General features: G+C 39.7%; 3 protein-coding genes across 4 annotated transcripts; 2 read left to right on the forward strand and 1 right to left on the reverse strand.

Moving 5' to 3' along the window:
- Positions 1-228: 228 nt before the first annotated feature.
- Positions 229-5,526, reverse strand: LOC113171293 (nucleolin-like). Of its 2 annotated transcripts, XM_026373579.2 has the most exons (14): positions 5,419-5,526; positions 4,869-4,938; positions 4,591-4,701; positions 4,404-4,517; positions 4,063-4,131; positions 3,828-3,951; positions 3,436-3,593; positions 3,079-3,205; positions 2,747-2,916; positions 2,258-2,387; positions 2,041-2,174; positions 1,770-1,899; positions 1,444-1,676; positions 229-516 (listed from the first exon to the last, which is right to left on the reverse strand). In XM_026373579.2, the coding sequence occupies exons 1-14, from the start codon at positions 5,431-5,433 to the stop codon at positions 455-457; spliced, it is 1,647 nt and encodes a 548-aa protein (XP_026229364.1). In that variant the 5' UTR covers positions 5,434-5,526; the 3' UTR covers positions 229-454. The 2 variants fall into 2 exon arrangements, with proteins under 2 accessions (XP_026229364.1, XP_026229363.1); XM_026373578.2 differs by lacking the exon at positions 229-516 and having other exon boundaries at positions 592-1,676.
- Positions 5,527-6,128: 602 nt separating this feature from the next.
- gk5 (glycerol kinase 5) lies at positions 6,129-15,711 on the forward strand. The gene is made up of 16 exons (XM_033326478.1): positions 6,129-6,300; positions 6,451-6,544; positions 7,194-7,269; positions 7,429-7,522; positions 7,648-7,779; positions 9,026-9,101; positions 9,413-9,471; positions 9,579-9,652; positions 9,990-10,065; positions 10,598-10,724; positions 11,094-11,198; positions 11,314-11,408; positions 11,863-11,966; positions 12,066-12,125; positions 12,414-12,547; positions 13,893-15,711. The coding sequence occupies exons 1-16, from the start codon at positions 6,175-6,177 to the stop codon at positions 14,063-14,065; spliced, it is 1,605 nt and encodes a 534-aa protein (XP_033182369.1). The 5' UTR covers positions 6,129-6,174; the 3' UTR covers positions 14,066-15,711.
- A 1,968-nt stretch (positions 15,712-17,679) lies between these two features.
- On the forward strand, positions 17,680-22,681 carry atp1b3a (ATPase Na+/K+ transporting subunit beta 3a). The gene is made up of 7 exons (XM_026373774.1): positions 17,680-17,964; positions 19,250-19,378; positions 19,693-19,791; positions 19,940-20,133; positions 20,339-20,389; positions 20,906-20,992; positions 21,081-22,681. The coding sequence occupies exons 1-7, from the start codon at positions 17,853-17,855 to the stop codon at positions 21,246-21,248; spliced, it is 840 nt and encodes a 279-aa protein (XP_026229559.1). The 5' UTR covers positions 17,680-17,852; the 3' UTR covers positions 21,249-22,681.
- Positions 22,682-25,171: the final 2,490 nt, after the last annotated feature.

The raw sequence follows: 25,171 nt of genomic DNA on the forward strand, positions 1-25,171 counted from the left end.
GCAGAAAGCTGCAGACCTGAAATCCACGTGTCCGACATGTCACAGACGGTGTTTAATGCTGTGTGAGGTCCAACATCTGGTAATCAGACAGAATATGACTGTTCAGATGGGAGACTGGTGTTTTTTTAGGTCACAGGCCTCGGACTTGGCTGAGACTTCAGTAGCTCCTCCAATAACCTTTTTAGGTCTTTATCACAGATGTTATAAGAAAACACGAAAATACAACTGTTGTTGGTTTAAAATTTAATTTCTCTTCATACATTAAAATGAAAAACTTTCACTTTTTTCTCCATTTTAAACCAGTTGCCTAGAGTACAAAATTACAAGATGTCATATGTACAACAGCGTACAATGTTTTACACTCAACCAACCTTGAACAGTTCATTTGTGCTATCAAATAAAAAACTAAATAGAAGAAAAACAATAGTATATATGGTAGATTTTTCGAGACAAGTTAGCCTTTATTTTCCACTTCTTTAACAGCCTCCTTCGGTGTACCAGCTCCAAGTGTTTTACCTGAAACAATACATTTTTTTGTACATTACTATATTTATTATTTTTAATACATTACTTGTATTTATTGAAACTTGAAAAAAAAACACTAAAAGGTTTTCTGAAGATGTAATGTTAAATTTAAAATAGATAAAATTGCCATTCCCTCATTAATCTACACACAACTTTTATTGACAAAGTGAAAACGTGTTTAAATGCAATGACATTTAAAAAAAATGTATTCTCTCCATTACAAAAGTACTCAGATGGCGTTCAGACAGACACAAGCTGTAGTCAGGCAAATTCTGCTCTAATTTTCATTGAGATGTTCCTCAAATTTGACGGGAGTCCACCTGTGTCCAATTAAATTGAACTAATACCATCCCTTCTGTGAAGCATGGTGGTGGCAGCATTATGCTATGGGAAGCTTCTCAGCCAGCAGGGACAGGGACACTGGTTGCTGAAAGAAGGGTTAATGCGGCCAAATACAGCAAAGTCCATACAGAAAACCTGCTCCAGGATAGTTCACATTTCAATACAACAGTGATCTAAAGCATACAGCCAAGGCAATGCTGGAGTGACATCAGAACTATCAGTGGTGTCTGAGTGTCCTCGTGTGGCCCAAACAAAGCTCAGACCTAAATCCCCATAGAACAACTGCAAGAGAGCTGAAGATGTCAGCTCACAGACATTTAGAAGCAGTAATCGATGCCATAGCACTGGCAACGATGTTGTAAATTTAGCATATGAATACTTTTGTAAATTACATTTCAGTTTTTGACCTAACAAGTCATTGCAAACATTTCTCAAACCTGATTTTACTTTGTTGTTATGGGTTACTAAGTACTGACTGTGAAAAACAATGAAAGTTGTAATAATTTCAAATTAAATCTGCAACACAAACTGTGCAAAAAGAGAATGGCTCTAAACAACAACAGTGATAAATGTTACCTCCTCTGCTGCCTCTTGGACCTCTGGCTCTGTGTCCCCCTCGTCCAGCCCTGTTACCTGCAGGCTGGTCAGCAGGACACCGCACTGGGCCTCCTCTGGCACCTTGGTGACCCCCTTCACCCTGGATTCTTGCATAATCCACGGTTACCTTGCTGCCATTTATTTCACAGTCCTCCATGGCTTCTTTAACAGCTTTGCAATTTTCTTCACTCTCAAAATCCACAAAACCAAACCTAAGAAAAATGACCAACATACTGTGCAGTAAGTCTCTAATTCGTTCTCATTTTACAGAATTAGCTGTAAATTGACAGCTTCATGCTACCCACCTCTTTGAGAGTCCTGTATCTTTATCTAGAGGGATTCTTGCTCTCAGGGCCCCTTCAAAAGCACTTGTAAGAGTCTCTGCAGTCGTCTTCTCAGCGAGGCCCATTACAATTAGAGTTTTTGACTTTTGGACTAAAAAAGGCAACAAATACACAAACTCTAATTACTCCACATTAGAAACACTTGTTACATGTTTGCTATCACAAAATAATAAATGGACCTGATCAAGTATCTTGTTAAACAACAGAGAATAACACAAACTACTCCACACACCTTTTTCATTCTCTTGCCTTGGTGGATTTTTGCAGAAATGTACTTTAACCGTCCTTTTGCAGAGCTTTATATTCTGGGACGACTGCAGGGCTTTTTCAGCATCTGCCACTGTTGCAAACTCCAAAAACGCAAATCTGCAGAGAATTATGGATGCTTCTTGAGAATATTGATATAGTTTCTTCCCTGAAGAAAAGTTGCTCAGTGTACTTGCTCTTACCCCTTTGGCTTGCCTCTCGCCTGAGGAATTTTGACATTTACGGCTTTCTGAAACACCTTCTTGAGTTTTTCTTCTGTCACGTTGTAAGACAAATTGCTCACAAATAATGTGTTGTTTTGAGGAGCTGCAGCTGTGTGAACAAAGAAAGGCCTTTTATGAATACAGGTAAATCGATAAATCATCACTCATGTCAAAATGATTCACCCACTGTAATGAGATAATAATCAGAAAATCTTAAAACTGAGTGGAAAACATGGCAAAGATATGGGAGCTGACTCAAACAAGAAATGGTTTAAGTTAAGTGAAGTATTTTTTCTTTTGCCTCGTTAGATCTTTATGTTTTCAAAAATCACTCAGGTACAGGTATAGTTAAACGTATTTTGACTGGTTAATAAGGCTTTAGTTCAGTATGTTTTCACCAGATTTTTTTAATAACCTCACAACATATTGCAGAACAGGGGGTAACTGTATAAATGACAAGCAACTTACCTTTTGTGTCATTGCTGTCATCGTTAGCTTTGGTGGCTTGGGAGGAGCGAGCTGCAATTGTTTCTCCCACAAAGTCCACAATCACAACCCGGCCTTGGATCTCGACTCCTTGTTTTTTCTGCCTTACTTTCCTAGCAGTGGATTCTTTTTTAAACTCCACAAAAGCGACGCTGTTGAAAAATAAGTACATTTTATAAAGTAGCAGTTTTAAATTTCAAATGTATAAACGTTATATACAAAATGTTTGACTAATCTGCAATGTATATTTTGTACATTTGACACTATTGTGTGGTTAGGAAGTAAATCTTTATACAGGTTTATACAACTCTCACCCTTTGCTTGGGCCTTCAGTTCCACCAGGAAATCGGACGGCGATGGCTGTGTGGAATATTTTCAGAATGTCTTCTTTTGTTGCGTTGTATGGGACATTCTTTAGAAATAAACATCTGGCATCTTTGGCTGTGAACAATCACATTTTTTAAAATCAGACCAATCAACTTTTTAAATGTCGTACATTGCATTTTCTTATATTCTCAGATTATTATTATTTAGGCAGCAAAATAAAAAAAACCTCATCCATAAACAACAAATTACCTTACAAACTATTGTAGTTTGAACAAAGAGACACTACCAGACACTGCAAATGAATTAAATTCTAATAAAATCAAGCAATAAAACAGACAAGTTACCTTTTTTCTCTAGTGCCAGATCCTTTACCTTCACCTTGTCCTCGCTTTTGACCCTTGCTTTAGCAATCTTCATTGGCTTATCAAGGATCATTTCTCCATTTAACTTCAAAGCTTTGGTCAAGTCCATTTCTGAAGCCAAGTCTACATATGCATGTTTTCTATAACAGCAGAGTTCATTTTGTATCAACGTCAAATGCACGTACTGCAGATGCAGATTTGCATAAAAAACTTGTTTGCTGTGTCTATTATCCAGTAATAAAATAATGCTGGAGGTATGATTTGGAATGGGGGGGGGGTGGGTTTCTATCACTGTTTCTTATTTTACACTGTGGATTCTTGTATCATTGATGATCAATAAAGTATAAATATAAAGAAAATGAATGTACACTCACTTTGAACGATCTAGTCTGATGTCCTGAACCAGGAGACTTTGTTTCATGAAGTAATTTGCCAATGAATCTTTGACTTCTTCAAATGTTTTGGAATTGTTCAGGTTGCCAACAAATAGACAAAACCCTACAACAAAACAAGTCAGCGACAAATGTGAGTGCAAAACCTTTCTGGTTTACATGTTCTACATGTTTGGCATTTCACAAAGAATCAGAGTCATTTAGCCAGTCTTCATACCATCATTAATGAGCTTAGGTTTCTTTGATGGGGATGTCTCATCATTATGTGCCTTCCTTTTCCCGTTAGCTACAGACAGAAAACATTGGTTCAAACATCAAAATTAAGTATAATCCTTACTTTACAGTTTGGTCATATGCACTTGTAATCAGTACATTGTGGTGTGCAAAAACATTTATAACAATTCAAATATGATATAATATTATAAATTATCTACCACACTTATAGCTATCTCAGATTTAACTACCTGAAAGTGGAAGACAGGAAGGAAACCTAATTTTACTGCAGTCATTTTATGATTTTATTTTATTATTACAATAATTCAATAGTAAAGACCTCACCACAGCTTTTTTCCAAGTCATCACCCTCTCTTTCCTTATCATTCTTCTTCTTCCAGGTTACAGTTACAGTGGGATTGCTTCCTTTTACTTCGATGACAGCGTCCATCTGTGAATCTAAAAATGCATCTTAATTATTGGCATTGTTCAGATTTTCAGTCAGATGTTGTATGTGATGTGTTTGCAGTACCTTGCTCATCTCTGTCTTTATCCTCTAGTTTCTTATCTATGATCTCGATGGGAGCATCATGCTCTGTCTCAAATATCTGTTCACTTGATGAGACAGCCTCTGTTTGTCCTTCTGAAAAATTTAATAAATTAGATGTGTTATTATTGCTGCCATTGAATTTATTTGCAGTTATTCAACAATAAATATGTAAATGATATTGTAAACAATGTAAATAAAGCATTTATTCTAGTCGTGTTAATTTTAAATAGCCATGTACTGTTTGAAAGGAAATTACTTGCCAATGTTAATGTTGTCGCCTTCTGAAATTTCATCGGACACAACTTTCCTTTTTCTGTTGCGCCTTACAGTCTGAAACGTGTTTACAAAATCGTGATTAACAGCAGGGCTGCAGATAAAAGTTACTTACAATATAGATTCATCTAGTATAATTAATTTATTAAAAAAATATGTTTTATCATAAATAATCACAGGAACAGACATTATTTGTTAATCATAACTATTACTGAAACACCATTGTGATATGTTTATAACACTTGTGTTGCCTGACAATTTGTACGCATATATTGAGAAAAGCAACAAATACTCACATTTAGGATGCCTAAACCACTTTAAAAAACAAACAAACTGACATGCTGCAGAATTATAATCTACTAAATACAGTGACTGGAGGTAGTGCTCCGGCTTCTCATGTGATTATAAGCAGCTAAATTTACTGTTAGCCTAGGTGGTTAGTTTGCTGCTGTAAGATCAATTAGCTGTTAGCTTAAAGCAATCTACCTAGTACATATTAGTTTGGTTTATATAAATGTAATGAAATTGTACTCTTACATTTGTCTTTGCCATGGTTTTTGTGACAACAGCCTACAATAGCAGGTACAGCTAAGTCTCGCCACACGTGTGTTGAGCTAAAAACATCCACGACTTTCTGAACTATGAACGGCGCATGCGTGTTTGCGGTGCTAGTACGGGTGCCGACAAGGGGAGGTGGTTGAGTTGAGAAATCTTTACGCGGTTTAACGACTGTTCACTGTTGGAGTCTTTTCTGAAAAACGTCTGTGTTAAAGTTTTACTACTATGTCCACACACTGGGTGTGTATTAGGCAGGAGTGAGTAATGTTTGTGACAAAGAGTCTGTGTGGGAATGTTCTTCGAAGCTACTAACGCTCTTAATATATTTCTGACAGCTAGCCAAGTAGCCAATTAAGCTAGCTTAACGTTAACTGAGCTAGCTAACTTACTTCAGTTATGAGTTTAAGGTTTTTAATAGATTAGACTGTGTAGGAACTGATTTCTGGATTCATAGTCAGTGTAAACGAACCTCGTTATGTTTAACACACAGTGTCTATTGTTTTCGACGTGAGTAACAAACATTATGAATGTGTTGACTCGGACAGGTAGAACTGGGACGGGACTTTGACGAAACCACGGTCCGAAGGTCGAGTTCCAGCCTCAACACAGAAGACCACCCGGTACAAATAAGGTATTAGCGGGTCACGTCATCTGTTCAGGCTGTAAACGAGACCAATATGAGCTGACTCTGGTGGACGTGGGACTGATTTGTGGACAACGAGGACAAACTGCTCAATGGGGAGTCAGAGGAACGGGTTCAAAAAAGAAAGCTTCATTTTGTCAGTAGACGTCGGTACAACATCAATCAGATGTCACGTCTATGACAAGGAGGCAAAAATCCGAGGATCATGCACCAGCAAGGTAACTTTACGCATCTCCTTCACTTTATTCTTTGTAGTTCAACTTCTGACCCACCATCTTACTTCTGCATGTGTTGTGCAACACATGCGAAATTATTTTGAGGCAGATCACTTCTTTTTTTTTTTCCTATTCTGGTAAACTTTTCTTCAGGTTGTTGCCTTGTATCCAGAGGTCGGACATGTGGAGATGGACCCAGAAGCACTATGGAAATCGTTTATCACTGTGGTCAAAGGAGCTGTGCAAGGTACAGTTGCACTAGTTTCTTTTGGTCCATCTATCCACTACCACACGGAGGCGTCAAACTGGAAGTGAATCCTTTAACATGTTAATCAGCACACCCTGTGACAAATACAGATCACATGAAATTGACTGTTATTCCAGCTATATGTATTAAAATGGCAGTTTTTTTGTATTGTTTTAAAAAGATCAAAAGCAGAAAGTAAAACACTGATCTATATACGTTTAGGCACATTACTCTACTGTTCATTCAGGGTGAGCCGATATAGCATTTCAGCAATATTAAGCACTGTAATTTAAGTAAGTCCAAAGCTGATGGTGATAGGTGATAGGTTCTATTTTGTTAGGGTGTGAAAGGTATTGATTTAAGTTCATGTGTATTACTGAGGTTGAATCCTGTTTTGTTTTCTCCACAACTCATTAGAAATGTTCTAGATATGAACACTTTCCCTTGCTTACACATTAGAACTATTGAAGATAGCAGAAGTAGGCTGGAACAGTTCACTATATTAAAATGATCATATACACACTTTATGTGGGTTCATAAAGTGTGTTATTAAGCCCAGGATAGGACAGAAATTTATATAGGACACTTTGTAACTTTCAAATGCCATCTTTATGTGTGTGTATGTGGGTGGGTGCTTCTGCTGCTATAGATGCAGGAGTACAAATGCGACAGATAGAGGCCCTTGGCATCTCAACTCAACGAGGCACCTTTACAACCTGGGACAGGTAAATTTAATAAATATTATATTAGTTCTTATTCATTTAAAAATGTCAGTGTGAGTTGTAGACAAAGTTGGAAAAACACTGATGAAAACCTGTTTAAACTGCTTTTCTGTAGTCATTTCCATCCTGGTTGATTTCACTGCCTCTCTTCTTCTCTGGCAGGAAAACAGGAGTTCCTTTCCATAACTTCATCAGCTGGCAGGATCAGCGTGCTGCAGACCTAGTGAAGTCCTGGAACAGATCCTGCACAATGAAAGTGAGTCTTTTCCTGATTTGCATCTCTACCCTTCATATAACATTTCCTTTGATTAAAAAGGTACATGGTCTAAAGATGAGGATTAATGAAGTGGTTGGATTTCATTGTTTTTACAACAACCTCAGGGAATCCATGGTGTGATGAAGATGCTGTATTTCCTGACCCGGCAGAAGCGGTTGCTTGCAGCAAGTCTCATTGTCTTCTCCACTCAGCATGTCACCTTCCGTCTTGTCTGGGCCTTAACACACTACAAGCAGGTGTGTGTACAGTATGTGTGTGTGTGTGTGTTAAATGAATTTGGACCGATATTAATCCAGTAGTGATCAATGATTAATAAAAATGTCTGCAGAGATATCTGCGGCCTACACTGCGAGCATTTCACGAGTACGTGCAACTGAAAATTACAGCGTATGAAAGTAGAAAAATTAATTGGGTGCACCAGTGTGAGTGACTCACTGTCATGCATTTTATTAGCACTTGAAGAGAGGAGTGAGTGAGATTAACGGATGTTAAAATCCAGTTACAGTGCTGCTGCTGCAGCTTGCCCTCCCTGTGTCTTTGTCTGTGTCTCTGTGGGCAGCATCCAGGAGAATCCAGGTGAGGTTAGATTTACTAGTTTACAACTGTATATCGTTACACTTGACTTGTTAGTGTACACACAAAGCGTGTAAAAAGCCAATAAAATAGTTAATTAAGATACCTGTTAAACAAGCACAAACTCTCAGACTAACAAACATCTCACATCTCCTGGAAGTAGTGGGAGTGTCTTGCAATTTAATAGTAGTTTCTTGAATCCCTAACGCCTACAAATTATATAGAATCTCCCATATATCATATAGATATTTCCTCCTGTCTTGTTGTAACTATGACAACTACTCTTTTAGTGTTGACATATTTTTTAAATCTTTAAATGTTCTTTTAAATTCAGCATATTTGTGTCTCATTGTAATTATTGAATTGCTGTATTTTATCAGATGCAAAAAGAAAAACAACAACACATGGCTGCTTGATGAAGATCAGCATCGTCTGTTGAAAAACCTAGATCAATTAACCTCTAGAACGTAAAACAGTTGAGGTGCATGTTGAATATTGTAAACACCTCTGCTGGTGTTCTGGCCTGAAACAGTTTGTACGCAGTCGTAGTAGGTACTGATACTGAAACAGCATTTTAAACTGAAAAAATAAATGAATCCAGAAGTGAGCACTGAAAAGCTAAAGTAAAGGCCTTTACCAAAGCTAATAAAATACAAATATATAATACATTAGACACCTGTCTGTTCAATAATTGTGGTCATTTTCCAGACAAACATTTTGTCAAATGATCCTGGCACAATACACAGCAGAGCAAACAACTGAAACCCTCCCAGTGTTAATGGGTTCACTATTCAAGCCAGGAAAATCAAGCCATAAAATTACAACAAACTGGGAGAGGTAATATTATGAGCTCAAGTTTCACTAATTCACATCTCTTTTCAGCCTCATTTTGTTTCTCCTTTCTTCCAGGTTCGTCAAGCGGTAGCTGAAGGTAACTGCTGCTTTGGAACAATAGACACCTGGCTGCTCTTTAAACTTACAAAAGGTATGTTTGGAGCTCATGTGAATCTTATTGTGAATACTATTTCTTACCTTAATATAAAATTTGTCTGGTCAGTTGCATTTCAGATATGTCTAACAGGATTTTAAGATCCACACAGGGTGTTGTTGTGTTTCCAATCCTATTACATCACAGATGAAATTCCTCAGTATGAAATGTTTTAGCTAACTCCTAGGGGGACCGGGAGAGCTGGGAGCTCATACAAGGTTTTTTTTTTTGGTTTTTTTTTTTTGTTTTTTTTACCTATTCGAAAGTGATTTTTAATACATTTGTTCTTGTTATGTAATCTGTTACAGGAGTTCATGCCACAGACTACTCTAATGCCAGCTCAACTGGGATATTTGACTCCTATCAGGTCTAGTGTATAGCATCTGTTGTTTACTGTTTTTTTTTTTCTATGTTGGGTGTGACTTTTTTAATTTTTATTTTTTTTACATTACTGTAATGTGACTTTTTTCACAGATGTGTTGGAGTGGCTTCCTCTGCTCTCTTGTTTCTCTGCCTCTCTCTATTTTCCCCAAAGTAGAAAATACAAGGTGAGACTAATGTCATTTATTGCAACTAACTCACTGTACACTTTATGTTTAATAAGTAAAGGTTTTTTACAGTCCCAACTTGGGGTCATGGTCACTACAAGGTGCTGTAAGATATTAGCCTCTTTTTTTCCTGACTCTCGGACGGCTGTGAAAGAAATGTCCTTACATGCACCCTGTGACAAGGGCTCCCAACTAAAAAGCTCTTTGTATTAAAGTGTTACAAGCTAAAACATATCAGCAACAACTGCTTTATGAATATAAATGTCACATTGTAGCCCAAGTAAATTATTTCTTTTATATCCGCAATGTCTCTGGTTTCTCCCTCATGATGCACCAGCCATGACTTTGGTTCCACAGATCCATCTATCTTTGGAGTGCCAATTCCAATCATGTCATGTGGTGACTGTATCTGGGTTTCTGTTATAGTTCAGGATTCAGTGCAACTGCGAGTTTGTTTGTGTGTCAGCCAACCATTAACGGTTGTTAGGGTGTGTATTTATCATGCTAATTTAGCTATCGACAGCAGCAACGTGGCTTGTGTTCAAGTGTCTAATTCCATTGAAAGAGAATTTAGAAAGTGTTTAAAGAATAACATTACATTACATTACAGTCATTTAGCAGACGCTTTTATCCAAAGCGACTTCATCAATTACAAGTATACAAGGGTAGGCGGGCAGCGTGAGGATCTGCCTAAACCCCTACGGGAGGTAGCCATAGCTGGGATTTGAAACCCCAATCTCCCCATGGGAGGCGGTGATGTTACCACTACACTAACCAGCCACGAACCCATGACAGTGCGACAATGAATATGAACTATACTGTGGGAAGGTGAAAAAAACTGGTAATACGTATTTAACAGTATTCATTTCATTAGAGTTTTCTAGTGTTGCTGAGTTGAGATTTGTGTTTTTTTGACAACACACCACTGACTTCCTCTGTCTGTAGATGGCCGACCAGCAGGCGGCAATGTTTGGAGAGTGCTGCTTCGATGTTGGTGATGTGAAGATTACCATGGGAACAGGCACATTCATGGATATCAACACTGGGAGCAAACCACATACATCTGTCACAGGTAAGTCAAAATAGCTACAGTATGCAATATTAAAAAAAAAAAAAAGAAATGGAGAGATGGTTTTGAAGCCTCCTATGATGTCAGGTCAGGATTACAGAACAGCACAGGCAGCAGTGCAGCAACATTTTTAAGTGACGTTCATCGTTCTACCCATTCAGAGAATTTAAACTACTTCTGCTTGATTAATAGGTTTTGCAGCATTTTTTTAAAAGTGCAAAGTACAACCAAATGTATCATAGGAATGGGGCAGAGATGATTGAATCTGAGGCTCATCAAAGCACTAACTTTAGTTGCATATTTTACCTTTTAAGTTAATTATCTAAATTTCTCTTAACCAGCACATTAAATACCTGAGTTTCTTCTCTGTAGGTCTGTATCCTCTGGTGGGGTGGAAGATTGGTCCAGAGGTGGTATACCTGGCAGAAGGCAATGCAGCAGACACTGGTAAAGCCATCAAATGGGCGCAGGAGCTAGGTAAGCAAGCTGTATACAATAGCTGGGGTTTTAGGGTTATGCTAAATGGTAAATGCAAAAAAATCTATGGATGCGTAGTTTATTAAACTGGTGAAATCTATGTATGTTGTTGCAGAGCTCTTCTCTGACGTCCGGGAAACTAGTGCCATGGCTTACAGTGTCAGTGACTCAGATGGAGTGTGTTTTGTGCCTTCCTTCAGTGGCCTACAGGTAGCTGTGTATGAGTACAACTTGCTTTTGAACATATCTGGGCAGAGAGCTACTTGCTTTTATACACATTTTATTTAGTTGTAACATTTAAATCTTTGTACCTGAGCAGATAGTCTAGGATCAACTACATATATTGACATTTAGCTATTACAGCTATTTAACATGGTGTCTCTGTTTTTTTTTCTCTGCCCTCCCACTGTGAACTGACTTTGTAAGTGTGTATCCTAAATGTTTATATTTTAACGCACAGGTGTGACTAGAATAATTTTAAAAGTTTATTTAATGAAGAGCACCATGTACAGTAGAAACCACTACAGCTGCTCTTATTCTGATCAGAGACTGTCGGGTTTCACTTTATATTACAAAGGTTATGTATGTCATTAAACTTTATTTAGGTCTGTTTATCACTTACAGACATGTGACATGTTGTTGCATGTACTTTACCTTTCCCAAGGCTCCTCTGAATGATCCTAAGGCGTGTGCTTCTCTCATGGGTCTCAAACCATCAACCACCAAAAGCCATCTGGTTCGTGCCATACTGGAGTCTGTTGCTTTCAGGTGACTCATTTTGAAGAAGTGATTTCTGTTTTTGTTTTGTCACATTCTTTCTCTTTTGTGCTAATTTATATTTACTTTTTCATTTTCTCTCATTTCCAGAAACAAGCAGCTGTTTGAAACCATGCTAAGAGAAACTCACATTCCCATCACAAAGATCAGGTACATTTCATTATATTTTCAAGACATTGTGATTATAGATATGCAGGCTTGTGTACAGGTGAGAAAGATTCAATTTTTAGCCTGTTTGATATGCTGCAGTATCGAATCATAGAACTTGGATCTGAGCCAGCAAACTGGGTGTAACACAATGAACTTGTGTGTGCCCTGTTCCTAGTGATGCAGTTTAGTGTTTATTGGCAATCCATTATAGGTGTGTGTTTCTCTGATATTGTTACAGTAAAGTGTGTTGCAGTGTGACGGTGTGCTTTATCTGTCTGTCTGTATCAGGGTGGACGGTGGTGTTTCTTCCAATGACTTTATCATGCAGCTGACTGCAGATCTGTTTGGCAGAAAGGTTGCCAGACCTCAGCATCATGAGATGTCGTGTTTAGGGGCTGCTTTTGTCGCTGGACTTGGAGTGGGTATGCAGACACACATTTATACACAACATGCATGTTAGGATGTATGCATGTTTTAAACCCAAAACTTGTCTGTTTATTTGTTTACTTGAATAAAATGCTTTCTGGGCAGAAAAGATAATCCTCACAGTTCCAGGTCATTTAGGTTAATGCAGCAAACGGCTGCCTGTGTGTCTCTGTCAACACAAAATCTGTGCAGATAAAATATAAAGCAGCTAAATACTTCAGTGTCACTCTTTACCTTCACTGTGATACTTTTTTCTCTAAAAATACTACCTCACATGATGGTTTCTTTTGAAAAGTGATGTTCAAAAGTCCTATTTATATTTTCTCTGACACTGGCATAAGAAGAAAAATGATCTGCTCCTATTTCTTATGTAACCTGTTTTCCTTTTAATTATTCATATTATGTAATTTGATTGTTATACATTAGTCACTGCTTAATGAAATTAAATAAATAAGAGGGATTTGTTCTTGTTGTGTTATAACAGGCCTGAAGCAGGTGGTGTGAAGCACTAGTTGAGTTGGTTCTTTCAGACCTTGATGAGCAGTGTATTTGAAAGATTACAGTGGCAAGAAAAAGTAGAGTATCTTGGTTTTCTGCATTAATTTGTCATAAAATGTGATCTGATCTTCATCTAAGTCAGGAGTTTTAACAAATAATCCCCATATTAGTCCATTCTTCCAGGTAGAACTGCTTAAGCACTGTCAAATTCTTGAGGTCTGGGCTCATTTTGCCAACATTTTGCCACTACCGGATACTGAAACGTGTCAGTGTGCTGTTTGGCAAACTTCAGACGTGCAGCAATGTTCTTTTTAGTAAGCAGCAGCTTCCTTCATGGTGTCCTGCCATAGACACCCTGTTTGTTCAATGTTTTACAAACTATAGACTCATGAACACCGATGTTAACCAGTTCCAATGATGCCTTCAAATCTTTGGCTGTCACTCAGGGTTGTTTTATGTAAATCAACAATTCTTTATCGTAGATCCTCTGAAAGCTCCTTTTGGTGAGGCATTGCTCAGATAAGCGTATTCTTGTGTGGAGCAAACTCAAGAAGTTAGTGTATTTTGTCAGTCGACGTAGCTTTATCCACACCTCCAACCTCTTAATAGCTTTTCTGAGGTCATTATTCATAGGGTTCACATACTTTTTCCATTCGCATTGTGAGGTTTTTATGGTTGTCAGAATTTCTTTCTAAATTTTAGGCCAAAAGGTTCACATACTTTTCCTTGCAACTGTATATTAATTTTTATTACCCACAGTGAAAAATTCTGTACTTATAGAATTTCCTGTTATACTATATGGGTTTGTGTAAATTTAGTTTCCTTTGTCTCTGACTTTAACAGGTTTCTGGAGGACCCGGGAAGAGCTGAAGAAGCTCCAGAGCACAGGTGAAGTGTTTTTGCCCAAAGATGCACACAAGGAGGGTGCTGGTTGCCAGAACCGAGAGTATATCCACACTTTCCAGAGCTGGGAGAGAGCTCTCCGGCGGTCTATGAATTGGTACAGCAAGCCTTGATAAGGAGATCCAGGGATTGTCCAAAGGAGGAGATGCAGACAAGATGAGGTTGGAGTACCTGTGAAAACAGACGGTGCTTTTTAACCACAATGAACAACCATCTGTTGTTTCTCTAAACTAATTTAAGGGTGATTCAGAATTGAATCGTGGTTCAGATGTTTAAAAAAAAAAAAAAGGCTTTTGGTGACGATAGCCTCCTAGTATTTTCAAGTGAGAACAAACTGTTAAACAGCCGAAGATCACATGCACTGACATAACAAGGAAAGAAAGGTCCAGTAAAAGTCTGCTCGAGACCAGCTACTTCCCCAGCTCACGAGATACTAAACCTTTACTTCATGTCTGTACACCATAGTGGCCTCATTAGAAACTTCTTTCATTTATTCAGTCTCTCAAATTACTGGTTCCTCTTCATGTTACAATATTTTTTTCCATTTAGCATAATGTTTTTGGAATATTTTCCACATGGGGGCGCTAATAACACGCTTTAAAGGTATCTAATTTATGAATTTGCCATAGCAACCATGTGCCATGTGTATAACAAAGAGTGGCAGATTATCAGACTGATACATGATCTTCATCTGGAGTAAGGAAAGGTGGCTGCTGACTCTGTTTACGATGCCACAAGATTCAAAGAGAAGCACAAAAATGTTTGATTTTTACAAATTGTGTCAACAAACTGAGTTTAGTGTTTACGTGGTTCTTCTCGATTTAACGTGGTCTTTTTTAAATCGGTCATTTCAGGGTTTGTTCTACAAAGCAAGAATGTTGAATTTAGGAATTCAGGAGTGGCTTCAGAATCATAGATTCTGTGGTTTCACCTTAAAGCTACAAGTCATTAAATACAAGATGATATTGTCTAAATGTGACTGGAACAAAAACTAATTGCGTATGTTTTACTTGGAATAAGGCACTGACACTGGATACTATAATTACAGTTTGATGCAACACACATCTCCAGTAGTAAAGAAATTAAAAACTTCTTTGCCAAATGTTTACTGGGTATTACATGGGACTTTTTTATGCATGGACAGAGATTTTAACATGTGCCTTTTTCTGTAATGGGAACTTCTTTTGTTGTGTCGACTATGGAACAATATTGATCAAATCACATATTAATTGATTAGTTATCTGTTGTTTAGGAACAAGTTGATCCGGGTCACAAACAATAATTGATATGGGGCCTAAAACAGATTTGCATACATTAGTATTGTTTTCCCTTTTCAGTGATTATTTCATATCTGTTGTTTATTGTGCCATCTTTATGGATTTGTCATATGATACTGTTTTGACTCAAGTCTTTTGACCTGATGAACTCTGATGACATGACCATGACTGTTCAGATTGTGATTTCATTAAATGTTCCTGCACTTATGTGTCACAAATTTAAAAAACATGCAAACTGTGAATCTAATTGTAGAAATGTCCTGCTTGCTTGGTTATTGTCTGTTGTTTGCCTTTCTTAATACTTTTTACATGTAATTAACTATACTGTAAAGTAACATTGAGTATCATGCTGAAATTAACCCATCAGACCTAAAGGACTTTACAGGTCTGACACTTGTACTTCATTCAGTTCTTGAATGGCCAACGACATCCCTGGATCATACTTTGTATGACATGGGAGTGCTAAGAATAAAAACATCAATGATCAGAAGTGCTTCCATTCATTTGTGTGCCATGCCTCCAGCAGGTGTCAGTGACGCAGTGCGAGAACTGATGTCGCCTGAAGGGGCTTTACCTCCACATGGACTCCAGGGAAATGCCGTTGTCCTGTGCCTGGGGAATTGTCAGAAACACAGACTGTTAGATGAATGCATGGATTGCTTCCCATTGATGTGACCAACCTCACTGTGAGGGTTGCTATGGTAGCTTGCGGATGGAGTGACTGAGAACAAATGGGGTGTGTATTCCTGCTCATGGTGCTGGTATGGTGAAGGGGGTGCTAATTGAGAGCACGGAAAGGGTTTTTTTTCTTCCAAACAATGGGAGGATTGTGTGCTTGTTCACTTAGATGGAGAGCAGAAGTGAGATTTGTCTATATTGTGCAGATCCATACAGTGCGTCATGTCTTTCTCCCCACCACACCCCAACACTTCCTCCAGTCTAGGTGTCAGTCTGAGTGTTCTCAGTCAAACATGGGCAGTTTTTTGGGGGGTTTTTGCCACTGGGCTTGGCCTGTGGTGGGATGCCTTCACACAGAAAAATGTGCTGGAGTGAGTGAGTGAGACAGGACTAGCCCCATGTATCAGTGCTGCTGGCTCTCATAATAATGACTAAAATGTGTCTGTGCTAGCATTGTGCTCGGTGCCGCATTGTATGAGTTGTGGTGGACACTGACTTGCAACAAATTCAATCTGACAGCAGGAACTGGATGCATTGCGACCACTACTCCTGTCCCCCTCCCCCATGCGTGCTGAACCCTGCATCAAGGGTCATTACGTAACTCCCTCTTTCTCCTTTCTATCTCTCTGTGTCACACTGGGATTGTTCAGTGGCGTGTCAGGGGGTTGGAAGTTAAGCTTTTGTCATTTTTTTTTTCTCCTCTCAGTTGTCTCAGCCTCTGCCCCTGCTCCCCAAGCATTTAACTCCTCTCACAGTTCAGTTCATTTCAGTCACTGGCAGCACAGCATAGAGACTCACATAGTGTTGATATTCACCTGTACATTAAAAAAAAAAAAAAAAACAACTTGAACACATCTTTATAGTCTTCTCTCTAAGTTTAGTGATGTGTGTCAATCAAATATCTTATATCAGGAGGTGTTTCCAATGACCCCTACCCTCCCATCCCTCTGATTTACATAAATAATGGGGGCAAAACATATAGTAGAATTAGATTAGATTGTACAGGTGTACCTAATAAAGTGGCCTGTGTGTGTGTGTGTGTGTGTGTGTGTGTGTGTGTGTGTCATCCTCTCTCACACACATTCTGCTTTCAGGGCTGCTCAATTGCCATAGCAACAAGAATTGGCCAATTCCCCAAATGTCTGTGTTCAACCACTCACTCACAAATATCCTCCTCGGCTTCAAATACGCTGATCACCGGCTTTTGTGTACATATAATCTCATATTTTATAATATAATATATATTAGTGTGATCGTCCTGTGGCGTGATGCTGCTGTCGACACTCAGGTCTACCCACTGGATTGGTTATTGGTTTGGTGACTCAACGCATGCGACTCACACGCAGACGAGCTGTAACGAAGCTACAGCAGATCAGGATGTTCAACGTGGTGTAGAAGCCACAATAAAAGAAACCCTCCGACCCACAGGTCTCCTTTAGAAACCCACTCACCACCCTTTCCAACTTCTAAAACTCTGGATGTCGCGCTGAAAATGGTGCGTTTACCTGCCGACAGTTTATATAATAAAACATATCTGAGATGCCAGTTTGTTCCCACACCCGTGGAGCAGGTATAATACAGCTGATTAGAAGAAAGATAATGCGCCCTCTATTTATAATTTGTGCGCGTAATGTTGCGTCTCCGACAGTAACCAATGTACATCCATCTGGGCGCACTGCATCAGCTGCCTTGTGTGTGGACGTCACTGATTTTTCCTCACCTTCCCCTTCTGGTTTTTTTTTTTTTTTTTTTTTGTTCTACCACAGCATCTCTCTCCTTCTGCTCTCCCTCTTTCTACACCGCCCACTCCTTCCCAACCATTGATCCGACCACTCACCGCCGCCTCGCCGGCTTCTTCGCCTCATTACATCGCCCGCTGCGCTTTTTCTTGCATTTTTGAAGGAAAAGGAAAACGACACATTTTGGACGTAATAAAAACAGCACCATGGCGAGCACCGAAGATAAACCGGCCAGCAAGGAGAACGCGTCCAGCTGGAAGGACTCCATCTACAACCCGAGGACCGGGGAGCTGATGGGTCGCACGGCCAGCAGCTGGGGTAAGAGTCCGCCTCAATTAGTGGAGGTGCTTTGACATCCACCGGGATTTCACCTCACCCGGTGTCTTCCTCTGCACATTTTCGAATGATTAATAGATGTGTGCGCCTTGAGTCTGTAGCCTGCTGCATGTGTCTGTCTGGATGGATTCAAATGACAAACAGAGGCTGGATTAGATGAGGAGTCACCATAGGCCTACATGAAGGTGTAGAGGAGAAGCCTGTACCAAGAGGCTCACCAAGATGAGAGGTGCTAGAAAAGGTGTGCACCACTCTCTCTCTCTCTCTCTCTGCTGCATAGGCAGAAAGAACCTGCCAGGTGATAATCAATCATAACGCCAGAGGTTGTTTTTTTTTTTTTTTTTTTAATGAATACTGACCATCTACATGAATGGCATTATCAGGAAATGACATTCCCAGTGCAGAGCCCAAACAGATAAAACCCCTCCATTACCTAATCATATCCAGAGTGTGCTACAGCATTCCTGATCTGCATCTACAGCTGATCGGGCCATACATTTGATGTAATGTTTCCCGGCTCTTTCCAGAGTGGTAGTAACACAGCACCCTCCTTCCAGCAGCCGGCTCCTGTAGGCTAACACGGGCTGCCGGGCTGCCTGGGCCCCTGTGCTGCTGTGCAGTGGGATGCTCCATTGCAGTTGCATGGCCGCCCACATTAGCATGCCTGTCAAGGTCAAATGGGATTCCCTCTCTCCTCTTTCCCTGTCTTTCATGCACTAGGCAGGTGCATTGTGGGATACTGTTGGGGAGGAATGAGAGAGAGGGGGGTGTACAGCAGGAAGCTGAGGGGTCCATCTCTTTTTTTTTTTTCTTTTTTTTTTTGTCTGTCAGCTTAGAGGGCATCCGTGCTGTGAAAGCCTGGATGGTGGTGAACCATTTTGAGTCCGATGTTTCCATTCCTCCTGCCTTCTGAAAACGAGGCAGCAAACGTTTTGAGCAGAGCAGCGTCACCCTTTTATTTCTTGTGATTTGGAGAACTGAGGGTCTCCAGTGGTGGGGGGGGGGGGGGGTTGAAAAAATGGCCTCATGTTTGTTAGCAGTCAGTAGCTTTTCCCCACTTGATCCAAAATGGTTTCTCTCAAAGGGATAGTTCACTCAAATGACAGTTTTCTTAAGCCTGCAGAGGAAGAAGGGCAGAAATTCAGAAGACTTGAGTCTGAGCCTGTGTGTGCTTCTAGTTAATTAAACATGACCCATCTCTGCGCCCTCCCCTCATTATGTCTCCTTTCTCTTCCCATCCTATTTCTGTTTCTCTAACTTCCTCCAGCCCTGATTCTGTTGTTCTACTTGGTTTTCTACTGTTTCTTGGCTGGTATGTTCGCCCTGACCACGTGGGTGATGCTGCTCACGCTGGACGACTATGTGCCGAGGTACAGAGACCGCGTTCCCTCTCCAGGTTAGTGTCTCTCAACGTGCAGGAGTGGTGGGATTTCAGCCGCTGTAACTGGCAGCACTTCCCTTTCGAGGCATTTATTATTCATACTCGCACCAATGAGATGCTGTCACAATAATGCTCCACATTACTGCTGCTTTTTGTATCGACCTGTTTTTAAAGCATCTTCCTGTGTGATGTCAGCTGCGGAGCTGGATGGAGAATGTTTTCTGTCTTAATGTAATGTGAGACAAGCCCAGGTTGTTGCTGGACATCATCTGTCTGTCTCACAGGAAACATTTACTTCTTTATTCTATGTTCACTTGAATTCGTTGCAGGTTTGGTGATTCTTCCAAATGTCCCGACTATTACATTCAACAAATCTGACCCGCTCAAATATACACAATACGTCCAAGACCTGGAGTCCTTCCTGCAAAGTAAGTGCACTTATCCCTAATACCCAGATAACTGAAGCCAGCTGTAATGAAATGAACTCCACTCGCCTCCTCCCAGATCTGTTGGCATTGATTCACGTCATGTATGTCAATAGGCCTCCATTCATCTGTGTCGCCCCCTTTATCTCAGGATATAACGACATGGAGCAGGAGAAGAACGAGGACTGTCCTCAAGGAGTGCATTTTTTGCAGGATGATACGGAGGACATGACAAAGAAAGTCTGTAGCTTCAAGAGGAACTCCCTAAGTTTCTGCTCCGGCCTCTCTGACACCAACTACGGGTATTCTGAGGGGAAGCCCTGCGTTCTGCTGAAGATGAACAGGGTAAACGCCCACCCTCACCGATTTGAGCTTTCTGTCCATTACAGATGTACACTTTTATCCTTTTACTCCTCCGACATTCTTCCCTCTCTGTCAGCCAACGATCTTTTGTTCCGTACCACAAATAAAATGGATACTCTCGTGCATTTCTAATTTTGGTTTCACACTTGAAGCAAACTAAACTTTTCCTGTTCCCCTCACCACGCAGATCATTGGCCTGAAGCCCCACGGGGAGCCCTATATCAACTGCACAGCCAAAGTAAACATTTCTGTTCCTCACTACGTGCTCCGTGTTTGTATGTGTATTTTTTTATTTTTGTTTCTCCCATGCAGAAGCACTGATGACCATAACAATATTTTCTTTCTGTTGATCTTTCTTTCATTTTTTTTTTTGTTTGTTTCGTGTCTGATTTCTTTCTGCATGCTGTCACTGACGGCTTTAGGGTAAGATGAATATGTAAATTATCAGGATAAGGCCAGTAGGGATGTTAACATGCTCTTATGATGTAACAGGTCATTATGCAGGTACCTCTAAATCCATCCTAGCGCCATTTTCAAGTCATTTAAAAAAATTGTAATCTTTAATTTTCAGCCACGAATGAATGTCCAGATTAAACGCGTCATGTTTTCCACTTCATTTAAATCCCGTCACTAACAACAGCTTTTCCTTCCTTCGTGTCCCGTCTTGTGATATGAAAACGTCTATTTTGATCTAATTTAACCAAATTCATCTCGTTTAAAGTCCATATGGACTAACAAATGTTCTTCTTCGCAGACAGACACTCCAATTGTAATACCGCATTACCCCACTGGGGGTCGTATTGACAAGATGTATTTCCCCTACTATGGCAAGAAAGCCCATGTAAGTATTCATCCCCAGTCAGATCATGTCCGCCAACATCCTCACACTGATGCTTTATTGACAGACGGCTCTCTCTTCACTGATGCAGGAGAATTACGTTCAGCCTCTGGTGGCTGTGAAACTGGCGCTCACCAAGGAGGACTACAACAAGGAGCTGGTGGTGGAGTGCAGGGTAGAGGGCACCAACCTGCGCAACAACGACGAAAGGGATAAGTACCTGGGCCGCGTCACCTTCAGAGTCAAGGTGTCCGAGTAAAAGCTGGAAAACGGATGGTAAAAGATAAACCGATGCAGAGGCTGCCAACGTCTGCTAAGGATTTATGTTTAAAAACAAAACAAAAAAAGGAAGGAAGTGTCAAATACGTCAGAAAGGCAGCATTTTGGGGGGGTGGCCAAACCTTTTGATGCCGTTTAGTTTGGCCTCCACAAGGAGAGCCAGTTCTAGATATTGAATGTTGCATTGATGACATTTCTGACCCTTCTTTCCTTTGTGATTCCTTGCTGACCTCCTAGACGACCACTCCCCCCCCCCCCCCACCCACCCCCCAGAACAAGACACAGGCTCTGCTCCTGACCCCGTCCATCCTGCCATTCACCTCTTGCACTGTTCAGTCTTTCAGTTCTGTTATAATTTTTTTTTTTGTATTGATGTGACTAGATAACTTATAGCCATTGCAACCAAGCCATTTGGAGGTGTTGTGTAATTGCTGATACAAATCTTTTTTTAATGTTTTTTTTTTTTTTTTTTTACATATCCCTGCTGTCAGGAAGTGTTGTTTTAATCTCTTCAAATTGTATGAATGACTGTATTATCGCTGATGTTGAGAGGATTTTTATCTTGCTGTATAGTATAACTGAGAAAGTAGAACATTTCCGACACGAGTATTATCACATCACAAAGACTTCATAGGAACGTACCTTGATAATCAAGTATAACTACTATATCCCTGTATATGAAATGCCAATCTCAAAGTCCCTTTCTACATATGAATACATTGTGATCCTTACCATATTTAGGGAATTATAGATAGATCTTTGTGTTGTGGTTTGCATAGCCGCAACCGAGTCTTGTGCTGTCTGTCTGTCTGCATGTCCGTCTGTCCGCCCATCTTACTGTTTACTCACCTCTCCACTGCAATAGCCAACGTGTGAGTGAGCCCTCGAGGACTAGATAAGTTGTTTCGCTCCACCTCGCGGGGTGCTGCGTCTTGATGGTAGCTGAAGCAACACACACAGAAGGTACAGTGTAAAAAAAAAAAAAAAAAAAAAAAATTGCTTTTAAGGCGGAGAGGCGCTGGGAGAGCGTTGCAAAAATAAAACGTTCACACTGTAACTATGTACTGTATATCTTTACGTGATCTGTATATCTATCTGGGTCTTAAAGATTGTTTGATAGTTTTCTCTCTTCTTCGCCTGTTGATCTGATTGTCTGCCAATCTATTACTCTTCAATGTATATATATATACACTATCGACCATATTTACTTAATTCACACTGTATTTTTGTCACAAAACACAATGTCTGTGCACTGTAAAGAAATAATTTAAGCAAAGATTTACAGGAAATTATCTTATTCAAAGCTATGTTTACACAGTCTTAAAAGGAACCCACATTTGAAAGAACAACTTGTAACATCTCTTCAGGGTGCCTTAAGACCTGATGATGAAATAAATTGTGGAATAAAAGTGATTTTGAAGAAAAAGGGCTCTTTTTAAATGCAGTTATTTTTTAATTGGGCTGCGGCTTTTGGTGGAAAAGAGTATTTAGTTCCTTTAGTAAAAAATACCTGCACACAAATCTGAACTCAGAACTATAGAAGCTTTAACAGCATAATATTTAATGTATAAGTTAAAACACTGATATTTTTTGTGTAAGCAGCATTTTATTAATATACAAAGTCCTGTTGGTAACGATTTCATATACCGTTATGTAGTTTAGTCCTATCATTACCACCCTGAGGATCAGACTCCCTTCATAGTGATATAACTGATGTTATTTGTATTTCCTTCAATATTTTTAGATCTGGAAAAAAATGAAAATTTCCATTTTGTGGAGTTGCTAACAACTCAAGGGCATCTGAAACGTGACAAGGTGACCAGCTACATGCTGCCACAAGCTAAAAGGTTTGGAAGCACTGCTTTATTATTTGAAAGTAAAATCTATTCTGCATGTGTATGTATGGTTTGGTACGTAAATTCAAACTCAGTCAAGAACAGATATATAGATATTTGAGTTGTTGCAAGTCGTTACTGTTCAGTTACAACATCAGATCAGATGTTGAAGAATTTGAAGTCAAGGTCGCTCGTGTGCTTTAGAAATTTACAGGGGAGATTAACCTCGAAACCTAACCTCGATCTTTCACCGTGAGTCTGTCATCATTAATCAGGTTCCCACTAACAGTGCAGCACAAACCTGCTGCCACAGGAGGGAGACAGAAAATGAGACAGGTGGGTCAAACATGGTGCTGCCAGCGGTTAGTGTTGGTGTCTTACATTTCCCAGTGCCGCATGTGGTTTTTATGACGACACAAATCAATTTAGACAAACACACACGTTTATATATGTCACTGTTTTCCCCAGTGTCAGGTGACGGCCACTGGTAAATAAGCTTTGTGGTTACATGTGAGGTTTGTTTTCCTCCATCTCACCTCAGCACATTATGAGCTGTCTAATGATTTTAAATCACCTCATTCAACAATGCTCTGAGCTCTCAGGAAGCCTGGATGGTTGAACCCAGGTATTCTTTCCTGTGAATACATGTCTAATTATTTTAAACTACAGCCTGATCACGTGAACGATTGTACTTGTGCCATCTGTAGCCGTGCACCCACAGATTGCAGTGCCTGTAAAAATCGAACTATCAAACTTGGTCTCTGTTAAAAGACATGTGATCACACCTGTCTGCTGTCATTTTAAAGCACCTCCGTCCGTCCGTCAAGGCAGCGGCAGAAGTTCTGTCCCTCACTGTGAGCTACAGTCTGCACCCACGTCCTGCTATATGTGAGATAATCTCTCTCTGGGTTTAGACTCTAAGGTAGAATCCACCTTAGAGTCTAATAAGCTCTCACTGTCCTTGAGTTAGATTGCTGTAAACAGGTGGACTTGGAGACAAAAATAAATCCAAACAGATATTTTCATCTTTCCATGTCTTGGACTTATGGCTAAAACAACATACATTGGGAAAAGTGTAGAGCAAGTAGAACATTTACACTTCACTGAGTGTACGAGTGTTTTCTGTGTTACTATTTAAATGTTTTCTACTATTTGGGAAAAACTGACTCAACAACATTTGTTTTGCCTTTTCTGGAGCCAGGTACCATATTTATTTATTTATAGGTTTGTCTTTTGGTTTCATTCGTACAGCATTTGTCAAATCAAATGTCAAAATGTTTTAAAATGATGTTCCTCAGCTGATTTCTGCTCAGATCGTTCACTTGGCAGAAACACTGAGATGCCTCTGAACCTGTGGGGATTTGAAGCTGATTTAAGCAAAGAAGGCGCAAGGATAACGCAGGTTATCGCCTTATCAGCTGAGCGTTGAACTGGCCGTTCTGCAGCAGCCTGGAGAACAGCCTGGCTGTAGTCAGCATCCTGAAAGGGATTAATGCAGCTGATATTTTTAGGTTTTACTCCAGAGTCCTCAGCAGCACTTTCTCTTTGGTTATATATAGCCCAGAAAACACGTGTAACATGCCACAATTTGAGTCTTTCTCTCATTCTGGTGACTGAGCTTTCTTTAAGCCACAACAAAAGGTACGGAGACACATCACAGAAAAGAAGCACATTTTAAAAGACATGTTTTAATTTATTCAAATGATTCAAGAAAATGTCTGCTTTTAATTTGGCGATTCTATGGTAGTAATTGATCAGATCTTATATTTACAAGTACACACCTCATATGTATTCATATCATATTAACAGTAAAAACCTGACCCTGCCCAAAATCTGGGAAGTTAAAAACTTAAGTAAATACTTACTCTGAGACAATTAAACAAGAACAACAGGGGATCTTTTGAACTACTCTGTATATATAGTACAAGAGCGGAATCTATTTTTCAGGATCTGACTAATTTGAGTTTTTCACAATTTATTCAAACTGATAAAAGCCCTGAATTGTTTCAGTGTTTCAGGGCTGTGATCCTGCACATTCCTGGTTCGGGAATTGATGGCCCAGCTTCTC

Source organism: Anabas testudineus, chromosome 17 (genome assembly GCF_900324465.2).
Source record: "Anabas testudineus chromosome 17, fAnaTes1.2, whole genome shotgun sequence".
In the NCBI taxonomy this organism is placed as follows: Eukaryota; Metazoa; Chordata; class Actinopteri; order Anabantiformes; family Anabantidae; genus Anabas; species Anabas testudineus.